This window comes from Electrona antarctica (genome assembly GCF_951216825.1).
Source record: "Electrona antarctica genome assembly, chromosome: 2".
Classification (NCBI taxonomy): Eukaryota; Metazoa; Chordata; class Actinopteri; order Myctophiformes; family Myctophidae; genus Electrona; species Electrona antarctica.
In genome coordinates, this window is record NC_136807.1 from 16,788,564 (window position 1) to 16,808,430 (window position 19,867).

At 41.3% G+C, this 19,867-nt stretch overlaps 2 protein-coding genes across 4 annotated transcripts in view; both read right to left on the reverse strand.

Annotated features, from left to right (window-relative positions):
- The window catches only part of LOC306943295 (small ribosomal subunit protein eS21), a gene marked incomplete at its 3' end in the record, with an annotated part of 200,801 nt that overhangs the window by 26,894 nt on the left and 154,040 nt on the right, over nt 1-19,867 (reverse strand). The window lies entirely within an intron of this gene.
- Nucleotides 1,625-5,948, reverse strand: LOC306943269 (ras-related protein Rab-7L1-like). 2 transcript variants are annotated; one of them, XM_079529502.1, is made up of 5 exons: nt 5,581-5,948; nt 4,967-5,038; nt 4,291-4,472; nt 2,706-2,827; nt 1,625-2,527 (listed from the first exon to the last, which is right to left on the reverse strand). In XM_079529502.1, the coding sequence occupies exons 1-5, from the start codon at nt 5,696-5,698 to the stop codon at nt 2,407-2,409; spliced, it is 615 nt and encodes a 204-aa protein (XP_079385628.1). In that variant the 5' UTR covers nt 5,699-5,948; the 3' UTR covers nt 1,625-2,406. The 2 variants fall into 2 exon arrangements, with proteins under 2 accessions (XP_079385628.1, XP_079385629.1); XM_079529503.1 differs by having other exon boundaries at nt 5,628-5,715.

Consider the following 19,867-nt stretch of genomic DNA (forward strand, 5'->3'; position numbering starts at 1 on the left):
GTATAGCAGCTTGCTGCTTAATAAGGTATTGTTAACATTTATGATATATAGGCTATTAATTGTATTGTTTTGTAGGCTAACTTATGTTGTGTTACTTTAATTTCTTCATCCATTCAATTACTCCACATCTATATTTCACATATCCATATTCATCATTCCCTGTGTTGTCCTGTTTGAGTCTGGACCACTATTTCAAACAATCCTCTCAAGAACTACCCCACCCCACATAGTATATAGGCCTATATTATTTAGTATAAAGAAGGCAGAACATAATCATTTAATTTATTTCCACCGCCTATTTGTAGTATGCAACAGTAGGCCTATCGGTTAGTTATTCACACCCATTTATAAGACTTCATTTGATTTCTTCTTTCCTACTGTTACAATGCTGGTTGATTGATTGATTGATTGATTGATTTGGAATTTGTATTTCACAGTATGCAAAATGGGTAGGCCTACATTTACAATCCAAAAACTGCTACTTGAGGATAGAACCAGAAAAAGCACTAAGACGTTTACATAAGGGTCCTCCATTTCCAATGAACATTTAATGACGTACAAATATACACTTCTATGAAAAAAAGGAAATCTTCATATATACAGTTGAAAAAGTAAAAAAGGGAAAAAATGTCATATACATCATACTATCATCATCATCATCATCATCATCTTACTATCATCATCATCATCATCATCATACTATAATTCAGTCAATGTCTGTCTGTCTGTCTGAATGAATGAATGTGTGTCAGAAACACTGCCGTATCTCCTCACCACCTGCGCCAATCACTCCCACTTTTCACACAGGCATTGACCATAATAATATGGAGGTCATAATGATTAATAATGAATTTATTAGTGAATTAAAAACGCACCCAGGGCGCAGTACCCCCGGGGGGCAATATCTCACAACGGGTAAGGGCTAGTATTATATAAATTGTGGATTAAATTCAGGGGTTGAAAGTTGGAGTACCAAAATCTATAACGCAAATTTGTCTATTTGTATACATTTTAATTATGCTTCAAAAAGCATGTAATGTGTCAAACTAGGGTTTTTTCATGATTCTGAATCCATTCCAAGCATTCGTTTTGCACAAAAAACACAGAGCCTCTTGCCCAAATGTTTTTACGTTTTTAGCCCAAGGAGTGTTTTTTGTGCAAAACTAATGCTTGGAATGGATTCAGAATCATGAAAAGTTGAAAACCCCCTAGTGTGACACATTATGCTTCTTAAAACATAATTAAAATTAGATTTGTTTTGCCTTATAGGTTTTTAATGGTACTCCAACTTTCAACCCCTTGTCTTCCTACATCCCTTCTTTATCCATTCCACCTTTATTAAATTTTGGTCTCTCTCAGCAGATGGCCAGAGAATCTGGGTTAGAGAATGCTGTCGTGGTCTCTCTGTTAACGTCACTTCCACTTCCACTCTCAAACGCACGCACACACACAGACGCACGCGTCTACCCATGTTGTCCTTTTATGGAAATATCGGAAGAGAACATTGTGTTTGGGGGACATCAAAGCATGTGCATGATGACCAGGTTCTTTTAATTATCACAAGATTCAATACATCAGACATGATACTGTTAATGCCATACAAAAAAGCATAATCACTGCAGACTTCCAGAAGAAACTTGGTAGATATTCAATTATTGGCCTTGTTTATTTAATTTGATTGGATTTGATTAGATTGTTTCTACGTCATGTCTCGTGCGTATTCAGTAGGCTCATTTCAGACTGTTGCTCAGCCAAGAACAGATAGGCTGCTCTGTCACCTCCCTTCTCTGAAATCACTGCAGAACTTGTACCATAATATATTTGGTCCTTTTAGATCATTTTTCTCAAAGTGGGGTCCTTGGAGGGGTACCAGGTGGTCCCCAGCAAAATGATGGAATGCAAATAGCCTATTTTATTATGTAATATATCTATTAAAAAATAGCAGATTTACAAGCTCACTGGCACGAAAAGGTTTGAGAACAGGCTCACAACGCATTGTGAGCTTGTAGATCTGCTATTCTCAAATAGCCGACGTATACAGGTTTACAGTGCTCATGTGACCTATAGTCACTTATTTTGGGTTTGTTTTCATGGACCTGGTTGCTTATATCTCTCACAAAATCTGCCAACGCTCGTTACGAGTCCAACCAAAGAGTCCTTCATCCCGTCAGTAACGTCGAGTTCCAACAAAGTATCAACAAGGCACTGACAGAGCTGTTCATGACTTGAAGGTGCAAATGAAGTGATGCACTGTTGAGGGACATTAACACAAGTTAAACACTGTGATCCACTCATTGAAGCAGTGGCGACCATGGTTGTTGTGGGGTTGTATCCTTATAGATGACTAGGTGAATTCCTTTTTGACAAAAACTATGGTGTCGCTCAATGCGATTGTACTGTGTTGATTCAGCAGCTGCAACCTGTGTGACTTGTACCACTGAGCTGAGAGTCCAACTGAAAACCAACGCCTGATGGTGGCAACGGGCTCAGGGCCGACTGAACAGACAGAATCTCCTCCACCAAGCGCCTATAAAACACAAATGTTTCAAAACAGGTTAGTGCCAGAGACAATATATTTCATATTTTATATACAATTTAAAATATTAATTAAACAATGAAAGATTTGGTTGGACAGTGGGAAAGTACACTGTAAATCTGTTGTCAACAAATATAGTGTGATGTGTTTCCTCTAAGACTTCACTTACCTCATGGCCTCACTGACATTTCTGTTGTCTTTAACTGAAGTCTCCATCCAGAATGTGAAGCCACAGGCCTGACTGAACTTCTGTATACTATCCACCGACACAACCCTCTCTTTAAGGTCACACTGGAGAGATGAGAGAGAGAGAATTTGATTTTATTAGACGTCATACAGGAAAAACACACAACATCATGTTCATCAGAGTAACATCAAGGATGCAAACACAGAGTTGTGCAACTTATTTCCATTGTGGTCCTTGTTGGTATGAGACAAACAACATTGCAACAAAATACATACAGGCAGGCAGTACAGCAATAAATAAATCACACACGTGTGAAGTGAGGGGCGATCATATCATGATGATGATGTATACTAGTGTACATCATCATACTTCATACATCATCTCATTCCGGCCAATCAGAATTTGCATCCTCACCTTCGTCTTCAATGTTTGTGTTACTCAATGTTATTGTGTTTACATGAACTCTCAAAATTGTCAATGGGATTTAATGTTTGTGTAGGACAAAGTTTGTGCACATACACCAAAAGCTGGACATATCGCCCCTCAAAAATCACACACCTGTGTGAAGTGAGGGGCGCTCTTATCGTCATACATCATCCCATTCTGGCCAATCACAATTTCCGTCCTCACTTTTGTCTTCAATGTTTGTGTTTACACAAACCCGGAAAGCTATCCTGCAACATTTTCTAAAAGCCATGCATGCTTTGACCCTTATCTAAAAAAAAAACACACCCATATGAAGTGAGGGGTGCTCTTATCATCATACATCATCACATTCGAATGAGGACTTTTCTTTCTTCACTTCTTATCCTCAAGTCTTAGCTCTATTTTGCTCAGCCAATTAATCAAATCATCGTTATGGGGTGCTCAGCCAATCAAATGATCGCTATATGGGGAACACATGCACACACAACGCTGGGCATAGGATATGGCTGCTGATGCTCTTTTGTTTCTAACAGCTTAAACCCTCTACACTTAGTAAAACAGTTGGCTCACTACTTAGACTCCTTTTTGAGTGGTGTAAACCACTCCTACGACTGGCTTTGTTAGTTTACGTGTCTGTCTGTCTGTGCCAAAAAAATGAGCATGGTTGCTACGGTCACCCAGTTCACCCGGGTGTGATTTCATTACGTCAGACATTACGTCAGACCACAGCTGATCAGTCTATATAAGACCTTACACCACTCAGTTCACACGGGTGTGATTTCTACACCAAAATCTCTTTGCCAGAGAGAATAATCAAGTTCACAATGTGTCATGCCATGTGAGCTTGTATTAGATCACATTTTTGAGTGGTGTAAACCACTCCTACAACTGGCTTTGTTAGTGCAGAAAAAATGAGCATGGTTGCTATGTTCACCCTGTTCACCCGGGTGTGATTTCATTACGTCAGACATGATTTCATTACGTCAGACATGATTTCATTACGTCAGACAGGCCTTACACCACTCAGTTCACACGGGTGTGATTTTTTGGTTATAATGTTCCCACCAGAATGTGGATGCTGGGGTTCAAGTGGTTAAATAACCTTTTTATAAATGTTCTGTTCTTGTACAACTTCAGTCACCTTATTGGCCAGCAGGATGCAGGGGAGAGGCTGTCCGTCAGACCGCATGCTCTTGTTGTCCAGGTCCTGTTTCCACTGGCGACAGCTGAGGAAGCTGGCTGCGCTACCGACGTCAAACATCACCACGCAACCTGAAGCTCCTTTATAATAGATCCGTGTCATAGAGATAAAACGCTCCTGACCTGAGGATAGACATTAGACAACACACACATATTTTAAGTGTCAAGGTGAGTAGCCAATTGTTTCTTGCCACCTTTTTTCTCCCCAATTTAGTGGCTCCCCACACACATTTCTGTGTTGTCACTGTCACTGTATCCTACTGACTCACCTGCCAGTGAGGGCCCTCACTGGGAGCACACAGGGCCTACCTCCTACTCCTCCTGCCCAACACTCCCTGCTGACAGCCCGTACTGTCCCTCCCCCGAACATGGGCCAATTGTGTTCGCATAGATGCCCGACAAAGCCGGATGCACCATGGTGGATTTGAACCCACAAACTCTGTAGTGATGGGCAGGGATTTTACCATTGCGCATTTGCACCATCCGAGCGCCTCACCATGACACTTTTGACACAATTGTAGAATCCAACCCAGTTATCAATCGATCGATTGTGGTCAATCAATCAATCAATCAATCAATCAATCAATGTATCTATGTATGTTATCTATGTGTTGTACCTGCAATGTCCCACAGCTGCAGTCTGACTTTCTCTGTGTCTGTCCAGGGCAGCAATTTCATATTAAAGTCCACTAGAGAGGGAGAGAATTACTTAAAACACACATCAACTGACATGACCGACAATCAAGCTCACAACAAGCATCACAGAAGCTTCACAGCAGCAAACTCAGTCTTTACTTGCATGTACGATATATTGTAAATCGATTCAAATCGATTCAAACTGGTGCCAATGTCAATCACGATTAAATCACAATTTCAATCCTAATGCAAACAGCAGAGGGTACATAAAAAAGAGAAGAAAATACAGGATCTTTGTAAGATAATTGATAAAAAAAAAAGGTTTTCAGTCATTTGCATGCAATTGTATTGAAAAGAGGGCACGAGAGGAAAATACTGGATTTGTGTAAGAGAAATATTAATTAAATATTAATTTAAAAAAAACCTTTTGGTTATTTGTCAAATAACTTTGTGTTTAAACAATCGTGAAAAAAACACCTTCATATCATGAACCTAGTATCGTGATTCGTGATTGGAATCGTATCGTGAGTTGAGTGAATCGTTACATGCATATTATTACTGATACAAAGCCTCTCAAAACAATACAAAGCGTTACCTCCCACTGTCATCTTGTAACTCTTGTTGAACTGTCCATTGACATACCGGTGCACAAAGGAGGATTTCCCAACACATCCATCTCCTACGAACAGTATTTTTAACAGGTGCTCCGTCATAACCTCTCCCTCTCCACAACACAACAACACTGAGACAAGTTCCTCAAAGTAAGTCAACGCCGCAGGTGCAAAGTTCAAAACTCACATTTAGCAGTCTAAACATACAAGGACGATTTGATTGGAATGTTAGACAACATTAAATCCATGTAATTTGTTGTCTAACCCGAAGTGTTGTTATACCCTGTTTTAACTCAAACCTAAAAGCATAGAATAAAGTCTTTACATTCAGATGATCGTGTTCGCTGCTTGTCTTAAATGTTGCCCTGCTACTACCAGCTTTTGCTTTCAGGAAGCAAATGTGGCTACATGCCTTAAATAACTCTCATAAACCACACCTTTGTGTATAACACAGAAGGGTGCAGTGACATGTAGCGTTGCTTCTTTAATGAAAGCACATTGTTACTTCCACTTCCACTAATGTACAGATAAGTAGACTTGATACAGATGTATATACTTTCTGTAAAACTGATACTATTCTGCCCTTTTTGCACTTTTAGTTTGTTTACTCTTCCTAAGATGCATATGTACAGTTTGTATTCTTGTTGTATCTAATCATTTGAATGTTTCTTTCAGTTTTTCTTTCTCTCTGAAAAGTGCTACAAATTAACTGACTTATTACTTCTCCCTTTCCTATACTTTTTAAATAATAATATTTTTCTTGTACTTTTTACATTACAATATAGTATTATCTCTATAATTATCTTGTGTTATTGCTGTTGTAATAGCACATAATTGCGCAAAACACATATACTGAAAATGTGCGGCTTATACGTATACCTGTATGCGTTGAGTGACAAATAAACCCTGTTGATAATTGATCCACTTACACAGTAGGTCTCCAGGTGTAAGAAAATGTCCTCAAAGTAACCCAGCCAAAGAAAATGGTTCATGTGGTAAAAGTCCAGTCTGTGTCAGCGAATGAGAGAAACAGTTATATTACTAGAATCTCAACCTGAAACTGGTGGACAACAGTGGAAACTGAAAACATCCCTGTTTCAACGTAACCCATGACTTATCTTTGCCTAATGATTAAATGCCGTCAAAATAAGGCAAGCAGTGTTCTCTGTGTGAGCCCATTACTAACTCTTTCAGTTCCACCGAAAGAGTCAGGAAACTGAAGAGCCATAAATCACAATCACATTTCACAATACACACTATAGCATACAGGGGAGCAAAACACTGTTCTCCACAACTCATGGTGCTTCATATTTAAAACCAATAGACACATTAGAAAAGAGGCAAGGCCGTTTACACAACATTAAACAGCACAGAGAGCAGACAACATTGGTAAAAGAAAGTGCTGATGCATTCAAAGTGCAATATAGAAAAGTGCCATCCATCTCTCAAGATGTTGGTTTGGGGGGCATGCAGTATATTGGTGAGCATTCAGGGTTCTGATGGTTTGGGGGAAGAAAACCTGTTAGACGTCCAGCTGGTGCTCTTGAACCTCCTACCACAGTGGTTTTCAACCCGTTTCATTTCAAGGCCCATGCATTATTCATTCGGCTTTTGAGCCACGGACCACCATTTGATGACATTTAGCCTCTCAGACACAAAACTAAAGAATATTTTGTTGTTGTTGGATAAGATTTTGTCTACAATTCCATGCTTTTGGCAAACGTTGATCAAAATAACATATTTTCTACATTCTCTAATTGTGTAGACTGAATTGTGTAAATGAAGTAAACCGTATGGGTCCATTTGGTTTCATTTTACTTGGTTTCATTTTACGCTCTCAACAGTTAAAAATCTATAAGGGTCCATTTGGTTACCAACTCTCCATCATTTAGCTGGGGACCACCTGGAACCGCCTCAAGGCCCACTAGATGGCAGGAGTTCAAATACAGTAGATGGTGGGAAGGGTGGGAGGAGTTAGTCATTCTGCTCATGGTCTCTTCCTGACACATCGGTCGCCTGTGTTATATACTGTATGTCAGATATGGGGGGCAGAGGGACACCTGTGATCTTCTCTGCTGCTCTCACATACTCTCCTTACTACACTATAGTCTGTTTCTGTGCCGGATGGTCTGTGTTTGTGTGACATCTTGTGGTCCTGTGGTGTAATTGCAGAGGAGTGTAAAGGCATATGATTCCACATTTCCACTGTTGTCCAGTCTCCTTTAAATCCACCTTAAAAATCCACCTTTTCTCCATTGCCTTCAGCTCAGTCTGAGGGCAATTTAAACTTATGGCTATCTCTAGTAAATTTTAACCTCTGTACTGTAAATTGTACTCCTATTATGTTCCTTTTGATGTTGTATTGTATTTGCTTGTATTTTCTTTTTACTGTTGTATTTTATGAGGTCTTTATGATGTCATTTCTAAATGGAAAGCACTTTGGGTCAACTTATGTTGTTTTTAAATGCTAAGTGCTATATAAATAAAGGTGACTCGACTTGACAGTCTCATGTGAGACTGACTGAAGGTGTTCTGCCCGACAACACTTATTGCACTGTCTGGCTGAATGGGTGAGTTGTGAAATTAATTGAGCTGGGGTAATGAATGGTTGGAATGAAAACCTGCATATAGCAAAACTGTCCTGGACGCTGCTGTTCAATATGGTCATTGCTCACATTCATTCCAACAAACAACACATACATTTTTAGTGGTCATTCAAATATTCAGTCCCCAAACAAGTTCCAAAGACATGCACATTTATGTGAGGATTTAAAACTGAAGCTGTGGATTAGAAAGACAATCTATTCTGATGTCTAAAATGTGTTGTTTTTGAGTGGTGCACACCGCTCCTTTACATGGCTATGTGTCTGTCTGTCTGTCTGTCTGTCTGTCTGTCCCTATAGGTGTTTAGAGTAGGACCTTTGACCCTGCTGTTTAGAGAGTACAGCCTATTGACCCCTGCAGATGCTGGGTCATTCCTAGCTAATTACACACAAAAACACGCACGCACGCACGCACACACGCACGCACGCACGCACACACGTATTTTGACGATCTTTAATGGAAACCAAGTCAAGTTACCTGTATTACCTAAAAAGTCCATAGACATCCCTGTCACTGTAAGAATAAAGTCAAGCATTACCGGTCAGGGTACTAAAGTATATTTCGTTTCATGCATGAGGCACTTACCCATACGTGTGCCATTAGATGGCAGTGTTCATTCAAATAACCTTGCTTTACTGCCTGAGAATCAAGCTAGAAGTGATGACAGAAGTGTGGTATCACATCACCATGTTGGTAAATTAACCCCATTGGTCAATATGTGATTGGTTCAATGTTAACTCATGATGGAAGCAAATTTAATGGCTAACTTTTATGGAGTTCACAAACGAGGGTAGGGAAGAGAGAGAGAGAGAGAGAGAGAGATAGAGAGAGAGAGAGACAGACAGACAGACAGACAGACAGACAGACAGACAGACAGACAGACAGACAGACAGACAGACAGACAGACAGACAGACAGACAGACAGACAGACAGACAGACAGACAGAGACAGACAGACAGACAGACAGACAGAGAGAGAGAGAGAGAGAGACAGACACTCACGCACGCACGCACAGAGACAGACGGATAGACAGATAATTTAACACACATACACACGCCCAGTCACACACACACACACACACACACACACACACACACACACACACACACACACACACACACACACACACACACACACACTTACTTAATGGACCATGAGGACTCAACAAATCCATATTTTATTAGGGCTAGCATATGCCATTAAGAACAACAGACGTGCAGTGACAGATCTGCATTGCATGGCAAATTATTGTGAGTGAGCAATTGAGCATCCATTTTGTTCATGTTTGATAGTTAAAATTGTTCTCTTGTCTGTGTCATGATAATAATGTTTATTTAATATGGACAAGAAAGAGAAGGAGCGTGTTGTTAAGAGGGGCAGCAACAGGCAGGAAAGCCATTGGGGAAATAACAGTAATGTGGTTATGTGATGATACAATTACAGTAATTCCTCCATTTCCTCATGTGAGCTGTTCCACTGAGGAGCCACCAGCCCAAAGGGTCCGTCCCAGAGCAGGGTGAACAGGTGGTTCCACAGACTATTATCAGAGAACAAGGCAACGAGGGGAAGATTGAGGATGATCAAGTGCAGAACAGGAGGGCCCACCTATACCACTAGGACAACTGAGAGGAGACAGAGTGGGCCACACTTCTCCTTCTACCATTCTCTTTGCCATCTGTCACTGAAACACAGCACCATAAATAGGGTTTTATCACCATGGTGGTTGCATCTGGAAGAGGATTCCATGGCCTTAAATAACCTGGCATGGCCAGACTAATAATAGGCTAATCTTTGTTTTGCACTGGCAGATCTGTCTGGTTTTCCAGGCTGTGCCTTAACCACTTCACTGCATGTCTCTGGACACAGAAGGACCACTTTTCAATGCACCAAATAATAAGTCATAAGTACTACACAACAGACATGCTGTATAGAACGCACGCACGCACGCACGCATGCACGCACGCACGCACGCACGCACGCACGCATGCACGCACGCACGCACGCACGCACGCACGCACGCACGCACGCATCATCCAGACAATACCATAAAAATCACACCTGTGTGAACTGAGTGGTGTAAGGTCTTATATAGCCTGTCTGACGTAATGAAATCATGTCTGACGTAATGAAATCACACCCGGGTGAACAGGGTGAACATAGCAACCATGCTCATTTTTTCTGCACAGAAAAAAAACCCTGTTCACCCGGGTGAACAGGGTGAACATAGCAACCATGCTCATTTTTTCTGCACAGACTAACAAAGCCAGTTGTAGGAGTGGTTTACACCACTCAAAAAACCCAAAAAGAACAAACAAAAACAGCCAGTCCTCCAGTCAAAAGGGAGACATCGAAGAGGAAGGATCAACATATGGAATGTCAGAACAGGATAGCTCCATATAAGGAGATCTAAGGGTTTGAGGTCAAATGTAGAGTTGCTGGCCAATATTATTATTTTTCTTACAATTTTGCAACCTTTTTTTTCACCCAGTATCAATTACCTAATGTAATCCTGGGCGCTACACTTCCTCTGCCAACCTGGGGGGACAGCGGACTGACCTCATGCTTCCTTCTATGCATGAGTAGAAGCGTGGAAGGAACACGTTATTCCGACCAGTTCCTTTCCCCTCCGCCCCGGCTGGCCAGGGGGAGGTAGTTTAGAGAACAGGATTACTGCATGTTTTTTGTGAAGGTATACCTACCCTAGGAGACACGGGGAGAACATGCAAACTCCACACAGATTAGAAAGGCCCTTTCGCCAACCCTGCCTCGGGTATAGGCACTGATAACACGGAGGAGAGAACACGCCTCCAGCGCCCACAGCGTCCCCAGCGGGAATCGAACCCAGGACCTTCTATAGTTGCTGGCCAATATTGATGACATCACAGATCTCCATATATGGGCATTCCCATATATGGGCTTAATATTGATGATGTCACGTGATGTCCCGAGGCATGACCAGACCATATATGATCATGCCGGTCGTGACTAACGAACTAACTATAACTAACTAACTAACTAACTAACTAACTAACTAACTAACTAACTAACTAACTAACTAACTAACAAACTAACAAACTAACTAACTAACTAATACGGGAAATGGACGTTTTCATAGTAAATGTGACCTGCAGTCGCAATAACATGGACACTTTCAAAATAGATGATGGATACATTTCCAACCACTCTTATTACACACCAACTATCAATGATAGTTCTCAAATCTATCAATTTTGTCTTTGGGATAGGCCTACCTGTATGTAAATCCAAGTGTGGTCATACACATGTTGCATACGTGTAGAAAATTCCCTATAGCTACATTTATTTGCCTTATTTTTGTGCAGGCCTTTTCAGCCACCTATAGTCATTATTTAGGACCCTACTTTAGTTCAGGCTTCTGTTTGGGCACTCACTCAGTTGTTCAGCACCCCAGTTGTAAGTTGTGTCTACTGTGCAGTTCACATGCAGCTACAGACAAACAGGAGGACCAGAATGTGTTCTTGAGGACACAATCGCTGTCATCTTTGAGTCCAAGCTCCCTGACCAGAGCCCTGTGGTGGGCATATAGCATCATAACCTCCTATAAGCATACACAAGTCTGCAGCCTCCATTAAGGCTACTATTTTTTACAATACGCTTTAAACATTCACACCCATAGTACAATAATATTAGGCTATCAGCAGTCTGCAATAAAATAACAATCCTTTAACAAGTCACATACACATGCAAATCAGATGACTCAGTCTGTTTTGTTCCATATTGGATCTAATTTAGTATTTAATCAATGAGAGTTTAGAAAACAAATGCTCCCCAAACACATTGCGGTCGACTCATGGGCAAGGTTAAACAGATTAGTATAGGCAATGTCAACATTCAGAATGATTTGGGGTCCCAAATAGTTTTAGCTAATTTGTAATGAATTCTATCGAAGAAAACACTAGCCAATGTCCATATATGCTTAATATCTTCCAATGTTTAGCATATTATCGACAATTACAGTTTATCAACAATTACAGTGAACACATTCATGGAAAAACATTATTTTCCGGACATATGTGTTGACCACCATGCAGGCTGCTTGTCATGCTCTGCCTGTCAAGTCCCCGCCCACACACACACACACACATACACACACACACACACACACACACACACACACACACACACACACACACACACACACACACACACACACACACACACACACACACACACACACGTGATTGATTGGCACTTGCAGGCCGCAGGGCCCCCTGGAGCTCTGATCTGGGCCTACTCACAGTGCCCTAAGCCTTCCCCATTTTGCTCACAGTGGGATCTGTCTGTCACGCCACATCTATCGTTCTCACATCTCCACTGGCGCATGTCATCTACTACGTATCCTCCAGAGTATAGCCCTTTGTTTTGCTCAATGTCGCATCCCACTATCTCCTGCAAAGTGTATATCTACCGATCAGGAGACATGGTAGATTGCCCCACCAGATGGAGTGAAGTTGTGGACTGATAACTTATTAAGCTGTTGGGAAGTTGAGAATTTACAATTTACAATTCAGGCATTTAGCAGACACTCTTAATTCAGGGCGATTTACAGTAAGCAAGAACAAAAAACATGGTAATACATCAAATACATAAAAATAGTCATCATGAATACGTAAGATAAGATAACAGTGGAATTTCTAAATAATGGAACTATGCGTATACACTACAGAGCCATAGAGTAAGACAGAGTTACGATATTGAGGGGGCAGAAAACAGCCTGGTCACATGGTTCATGTACTCGCGCGAGCCCATAGACTCCAATGCATTCCGTAAACTTCCGGTTGTCCCCTTTTGAAGGGACAAATGGGGACAAACCAATAGAAGTCTATGTAGAAGAGACTGGCCCCCTGAAGTGAACGGAGTTGTCGTAACTCTGTCTCACTCTATGGCTATGTCTACATAAAATGCTATTTAAGTTACATAAGTTGAGCCTATGCATACGCCTATAGGTCTTCGAGGCTAGGGCAAGTGCTACGGCAAGTGCTATGAGCAAAGATGGAATCTGAAGAGGTGGGTTTTCAGTCTACGTCGGAAGATTGGGAGTGAGTCTGCAGTTCTGATTGATATGGGAAGTGCATTCCATAGTTTTGGAGCCAGAAGGAGAAGAGTTTGGGACGTGTGGAGCGTTGTCCCGGCGTTTTTAGCGAAGGTACTTCCAGCCTCCCTGCGTCGGCTGATCCGGGAGGGTTTGTAGGGTCCGATCAGACTTGCAAGATATGGGGGTGCCGTACCTTTGGTTGCTTTGAAGACTAGCATCAGAGTTTTGTGATCTGTGCGGGCGGCGACCGGGAGCCAATGGAGGGAGCGGAGAAGGGGGGAGACATGTGAGAATTTTGTCTGGTTGATGACCAGGCGAGCTGACCAGGCAAGGAATAACATAAGTGACAAAGTTGGGCTCTGATCTACATCTGTAAATAGACAGATACAATGAAGTTGTGGTCTGGCTGTCTTTACTATAGGCCTACTTAATACCACACTACTATACCATGCTATACTATAAAGTACTTTATCACATACCCAGCCTTCATTTTGCCTGGCTGTGGGGTGATAATGGGGTGCCATAATGTTATAACTTGTATCTCCATGATTCTTTTCTGAGCAAAAGGGAACCAAAACAGTGTAAAACTGCAGTATTTCATACATGTGAGGGTGGCTGTGTTTTCAAGACCACTGCCTCCCCATGCTGTCAGGGTGGAAATAACCACAATCCATATAGTCTAGCAGCAATAATACAAACAAACAGCAATAATACTAATAATAACACAGCAAGAAACAAACACAGTGATAACACCGCACTGACCAAACCAATTCCACAATAATAACGTAAAGTAAACATTATTCAAACATAGCCTATATATTCCGCAATAAAACCAAAGACAAGGATAAACAAACACAGAGCTACAAATTAAAGTGTGGATGAAGCAGAGTGAGATTTCCAACCTTGCACTGCTGAACTAGTTGTATAACTCTGTTGATTGTCTAAAGCCAAGAACTAAGATGGCAGGAGATTGTATGAATAATTGTAATGGCATGGGAAAGCAAACATACCACTCTGAGAATCCTTCTTGGCCAAGGGAAATATTCGGCTTCCCGCTATAGTCAGGGCTACTGTGAGCAGAACGATCTTATACTTGCCAACGTATTACATGCAATTAGTATGCATAAGCCAAATTGATTGGTAATATATGCATACAGTAAATACAGAGTTGGTTGCCAATAATGAGAGCCTGCATGCCTCAAAGCTTTTTGGTCCATCTCCACTTTCCCTTTTCCAAACTGAATTTGTTTAATTATTGAACCAGACAGGGGAAAGCTGTGCAGGAAAGACTCCGATGCAATTTAATCCTGGCGATGAAAGAGGCACCTGTAGTGTAGGATCCAGAGATGAGGGTATATTGACTCTAGTTTCTGGGCACAGAAATGGGGTTATAAAAACATACTCTGCTACTTGATTCTGATTAGCTGGAGCCCGTTGGAAGTTGTAAAGTTCTCATTAACACTGCATGAACTGTGTGTTAACTGTGCAATTTACCCTGTACCATTCCGTGCGTGTATTACTGTCCGCAAACTTTGGTATTTTGAGCTAGCCCCTCCAGTGCATGGCTTTCTGAAATTACATCATAGGCCAACCAAGTCTATGGACTTTAATGTTTGTTTAAGGTCAATTATAATGTAATTTGTGGCAGCCAAGTCTATGGACTATAATGTTTGTTTAGTGTAAATTATGATAATATGTCATCTCGCTGATATAAACACATCTTGTAATACATTTATTTCATTTTTCACGGACATGAGAACATCAACATGCCCCCAAAACTCTGGGCGCGCCTCTCTTCACACTTCAATTATTATTGTGCCTTTCTCACCATCTGTACAGTGTGTACATCTCAGATGAGTTTCTCAGATATGTGCACTCCCAGGAATTTCATTTCCTTCCTTCACTCGTTCCACTGATTTTCTATCATGCCGTTCACTCTCTCTCAGTCATCGTCATGTCTCTTTCTTTGTCTACACCACTAAACCTGTTTGCAGACAATCCTCTCAATCTGGAGTAGACAAGATGGATCATGCTGGGTTCTGAAAAAGCGGATTTGATTTGTCATGACCCAGAAGAGCCTGCTTCTGAAGGATGATTGTCTTGCTGTACGGTACTTGTACTGATCGTACTGGTGCAATAATCCACTCTAACTTTGCACCCACTATAGTATATTTTTCAAGATATTTTGGGGGCTTTTTGGGCTTTATTGACAGTAGAGCGAGACAGTAAACAGGGCGAGAGAGTGTGTGTTTGTTTATGTGTGTGTGCATGTCTGGAAAAGAGGGAGATACAGAGAAAATACAAACTGATAAGAGGTCCTGCATTACTCAAGTCTGAATCAAATGTACGCTTCATCGTATTTTATAATTAAATAAGTAGTGACACGACTCGTGTAGCCTTTTTTACCGGTGGAAAATGTGTGATTTCTTAAATACATTAAATAGGTCTGTAATCCAATAGCACTAAAGGAGTGTTTTAATTTGCTCCAGTTAATATTTAAGCTGATACAATGTAGCAGTTTCAATTTCATAGTGTCCTAGTCCCAATTTTGTTTATTTATTGTTGATTTGTATTTTTCCCCCATCACTGTTATAATTCATAAGTTGTCCATGTACAGTACATCTAAGTTTGTGTACTTGAACTTGAGATACAGTGTACTTGATATGTATTGTGTACTGCCTGTACTGTAGCATACGTTATAGATAGGCTACGAGAGACATCTCAGCGTAAGGTCAGCCTTGCTGCATTAGTCATTATCATGTCACGTTTCTATGTCTCATATCTTGTTGTCACGTCATTATGATCCAGCACTATATATGTTCCTGTTTGTGTAATAAACGGGCCCCCCGCCGCAGTCGCCGTACCAAAGGAATACTTCAACTGGATTATCACACACCACCCAGCCTGCACACACTACCAGTCTGTCAGAACCAGACGAGGGTCCAGTTTAGAAAACAACTTCCAATTTCACTATCCTGAATCCTTTATGAGTTCTGTCTCCTGGCTGGATAAAATTGGTATAAAATCAGAAAGATCATTTAATGTTCTTCGTGGTGTTCTCTCTCCTGATTGGATAACATTGGTATGCGGATCAGAACATATATATTTTAAGATATTGTTTTGGCTTTTTCTGCCTTTATTGATAGATTGATAGTAGACTGGTAGGAAATGGGGAGAGAGATGGGGGGGAAGACACGCAGGAAAGGCAGTCGGGATCGGGAGTCGAACCAGTGGCACGCCGTCAGGCTGGCTCAGCAGCCTAGGTGCCCAGACGGTTGAGCTAACCACCCGGGCCGGATCAGAACATAATTGAATGTGTACTAAAGAAGTGGACATGGGGAATGCCCTTACAGAACAAACACTAGCTATTACCATTAATACTATTTAGTTTGAATGAAATGATCACTTACACCAGATTTTAAAGGACCACCCCCCAAGTTACTTTTTTCTTTCAATTACTCACCTCATGAAGCCTTAAAGACCTGGTGAAATGGTCTTTTTGGTCATTTCAGTCTGAAACGGTAGCCTGTATGTTTCTCAACCAATCAGAAGGTCCCATTCCCTTGGGCTATGGGAAGGCCAGAGAATGTTTGTAGCCTGCATCTCATGGCTAGTGTGAAGCATGTTTATGTTAGTACGTTGCTTATTTCTAACCTTAAATGTTTTCAAATATTTTAGTGTACTTAAGTTTAAAACAAGTAATACACCATGACAGAGTGGAGGCGCTAATGCTGCCTCTCCGGCTGCAACTTCCGACAAAAACATGATACTGGTTAACTTCATAAGCTGTAAGCAGTTGTTTCACCCCTGTCTAAAACATGATACTGGTTAACTTCATAAGCTATGTAAGCAGTTGTTTCACCCCTGTCTAAAACATGATACTGGTTAACTTCATAAGCTATGTAAGCAGTTGTTTCACCCCTGTCTAAAACATGATACTGGTTAACTTCATAAGCTATGTAAGCAGTTGTTTCACCCCTGTCTAAAAATGTTACGTCCTAAGTTTATCATCTGTGAAATACCTGTACTTTTTGGAAACGATACTGCGAAAAGGGTTTTCGGACGGCTCAACCCCCTTTCTACCGTTGCAGGGATACCTCTATATGGAACCTCTTCTTGGAGGAATATATAAACAGAATGATTATGATAGGAACAAAAAGGAAATATATATAACCCTATATCATGAAAAATGAAGGGAGGAAGTGAAGACAGAACAGAAAGTAAAGAAAGAAAAATGCAAGTTTTAACTCTGTCATGTCTAACTAACTCTGTCACAAATTCTCAACCTCAGCCATAGTCTCGTTTTGCATCTTTTCAGTAGGGAAAGAGCAAGGTGACGAGATGGTTGACATTCGTCACTCTGTAGTCAAAGCAAGCACTGAATGCACTGAATTCGGGCAGTGTACACGATCTTCCATCAATCCACTATCTATGTTTAGCAAAAAAATACAACTTGGATTGTGTATAGGCCTACCATCTTCCATCTCTTTACTATCTTTGACGTCTCTGTTTAGATTGTACGCGACCGCATACCATACGGCAGTCCATGTTTTTCTTTTGTTGGCACTTGCTAGATCGTAGTGACTGAACCCATACCGTCACCGTGCAATGACAAACCTCTGATTTAAACCTCACATTTGCATGATTTCAGGCAGCATTCTATCTGACCCCTTGAGAATATCGCTTTCAGAAAATTGAAATTGCAACAGTTATTTCAACGTAGTGTGAAAGTGTGAAAACCTGGCATGAAATAAACACAATTTGGTCTATTTGGTTACAATATACACTCTCAGATATCAAATGAACGTGGCAGAAATGTATATGGACAGGACTAATGCTTTATTTCTCCATTGCATGACCTATTTCCTATCTGAACCCTGCCTGTAAAACATTACTCAGGGAACACCTTGAAATGTTTACTTGATTGTGCATTGAAGCAGTCGCATTGTGTGATCGTTTGGGCATTAGGAAATGAAATGCCCAAAATGTTCACCCTATTTAATATTGCTGAAGCAAGGAATTGTGGGACGACCTATCTCCTTAGCTTTCATAATGGATGGACCAGTGTAACCTATGCCAAAGGAGATGAGAAATGAAGCAATAATCACTGTTTAGTATTACAGAATTCTATCGGATATTATCATGGCTGTCACTTATACTCAACGGTGACTACACTCAGGAATCTTCCTAAACAAAAACCCCTCTGTGTTTGTGTATGCGTGAGTATGGATGCATGGCTCAGCTTGCATGAATGTGGGTGTTTATGGCTCTGTGCACGCGTGTCTGTGCATAATGTCAACAGGACAAACTTGATGTATCTGAATAACAATTGACTTTATCTAGATCTAAAGTGAAGGAACACAGGACAGAAACTGAGGGCATTATGGCATAGCAGGGACACACACACACATGCACACATGTATGGGCACACATGCACGCACAGTCGCACACACAAGCTGGTATGTAGCAGTGGTTGATATTTAATGACGGTGGTCATAAAACCTTCCTAAGCTTGGGTCAAATGTGCAGGCTATCTCTAGTAATACATGTTGAACTCTTCGTCAACCACAAACAAACATCTGGTGTATTAGCGGTCAAATATGTAAAGATGTCTGGGTTATCACAAACACATGCACGCAGTCGCACACACAGCCTGGAAACCAGACGAAAATTATGCCACAGGAAAGAAAATCCCTGTGGAGGCACTCCTCAGTTTGAATTCCATTTGGCTCACCCCATTGGGTGACTAATCAGAGCCCAAAGTGAGAACTTTTTGCTGTGATGTTGATGTAACCGCCCCTTGGAAATGAATCTTCCACACCAAAGTTCCAGACTAATATCTATTCTACGCAGTCACACACACGCACGCACGCACGCACGCACGCACGCACGCACGCACACGCACACACACACACACACACACACACACACACACACACACACACACACACACACATACAGTACAAACATACAGAACCAAGATACAGTTGATAAACTTAGGATAGGCACGTAACATTTTTAGATAGGGGTGAAACAACCGCTTAAATCAGGCTTAACTAAAAATGTAATCCAGTCAACCCCCGTTTGCATGCGCAGCACTGCTTCCGTAAGATTGCATTGGGAAAACCGGGGAAAACATACTGGCTGACAAACAACCGCTTTGTAAGTGGTTCTTTCACCCCTATCTAAAAATGTCACGTGCCTTTCCTAAGTTTATCAACTGTATCTTGGTTCTGATACCTTTACTTACAGGAAAAAACACACTGACTTCTGTGTACAAACACTGGAACTTGTCTATATCTCCTTTAAGTACAAAACCTAAATACAATCAAAGTCCACGGACCGAGGAGCGGACTGTGACATACACACACACGCGCAAACACGCACGCACGCACGCACACACACACACACACAGACGCGCGCACACGCACACGCACACACACACACACACACACACACACACACACACACACACACACACACACACACACACACACACACACACACACACACACACACACACAGGAGTGACACCATCCTGTGACTGGCTCTAATTACCAAGTAGGTACATCTGAGCAGTTTGAGAAAAGGGC

Excerpts from the sequence above, each read along its gene's own strand:
- LOC306943269 (XM_079529502.1), bottom strand. The coding sequence starts at position 5,698 with ATGACGGAGCACCTGTTAAAAATACTGTTCGTAGGAGATGGATGTGTT. Across the intron at positions 5,039-5,580 it reads TTACAAGATGACAGTGGGAG|TGGACTTTAATATGAAATTG; the intron begins GTAACGCTTTGT and ends CTCCCTCTCTAG. Across the intron at positions 2,528-2,705 it reads AATGTCAGTGAGGCCATGAG|GCGCTTGGTGGAGGAGATTC; the intron begins GTAAGTGAAGTC and ends TGTGTTTTATAG.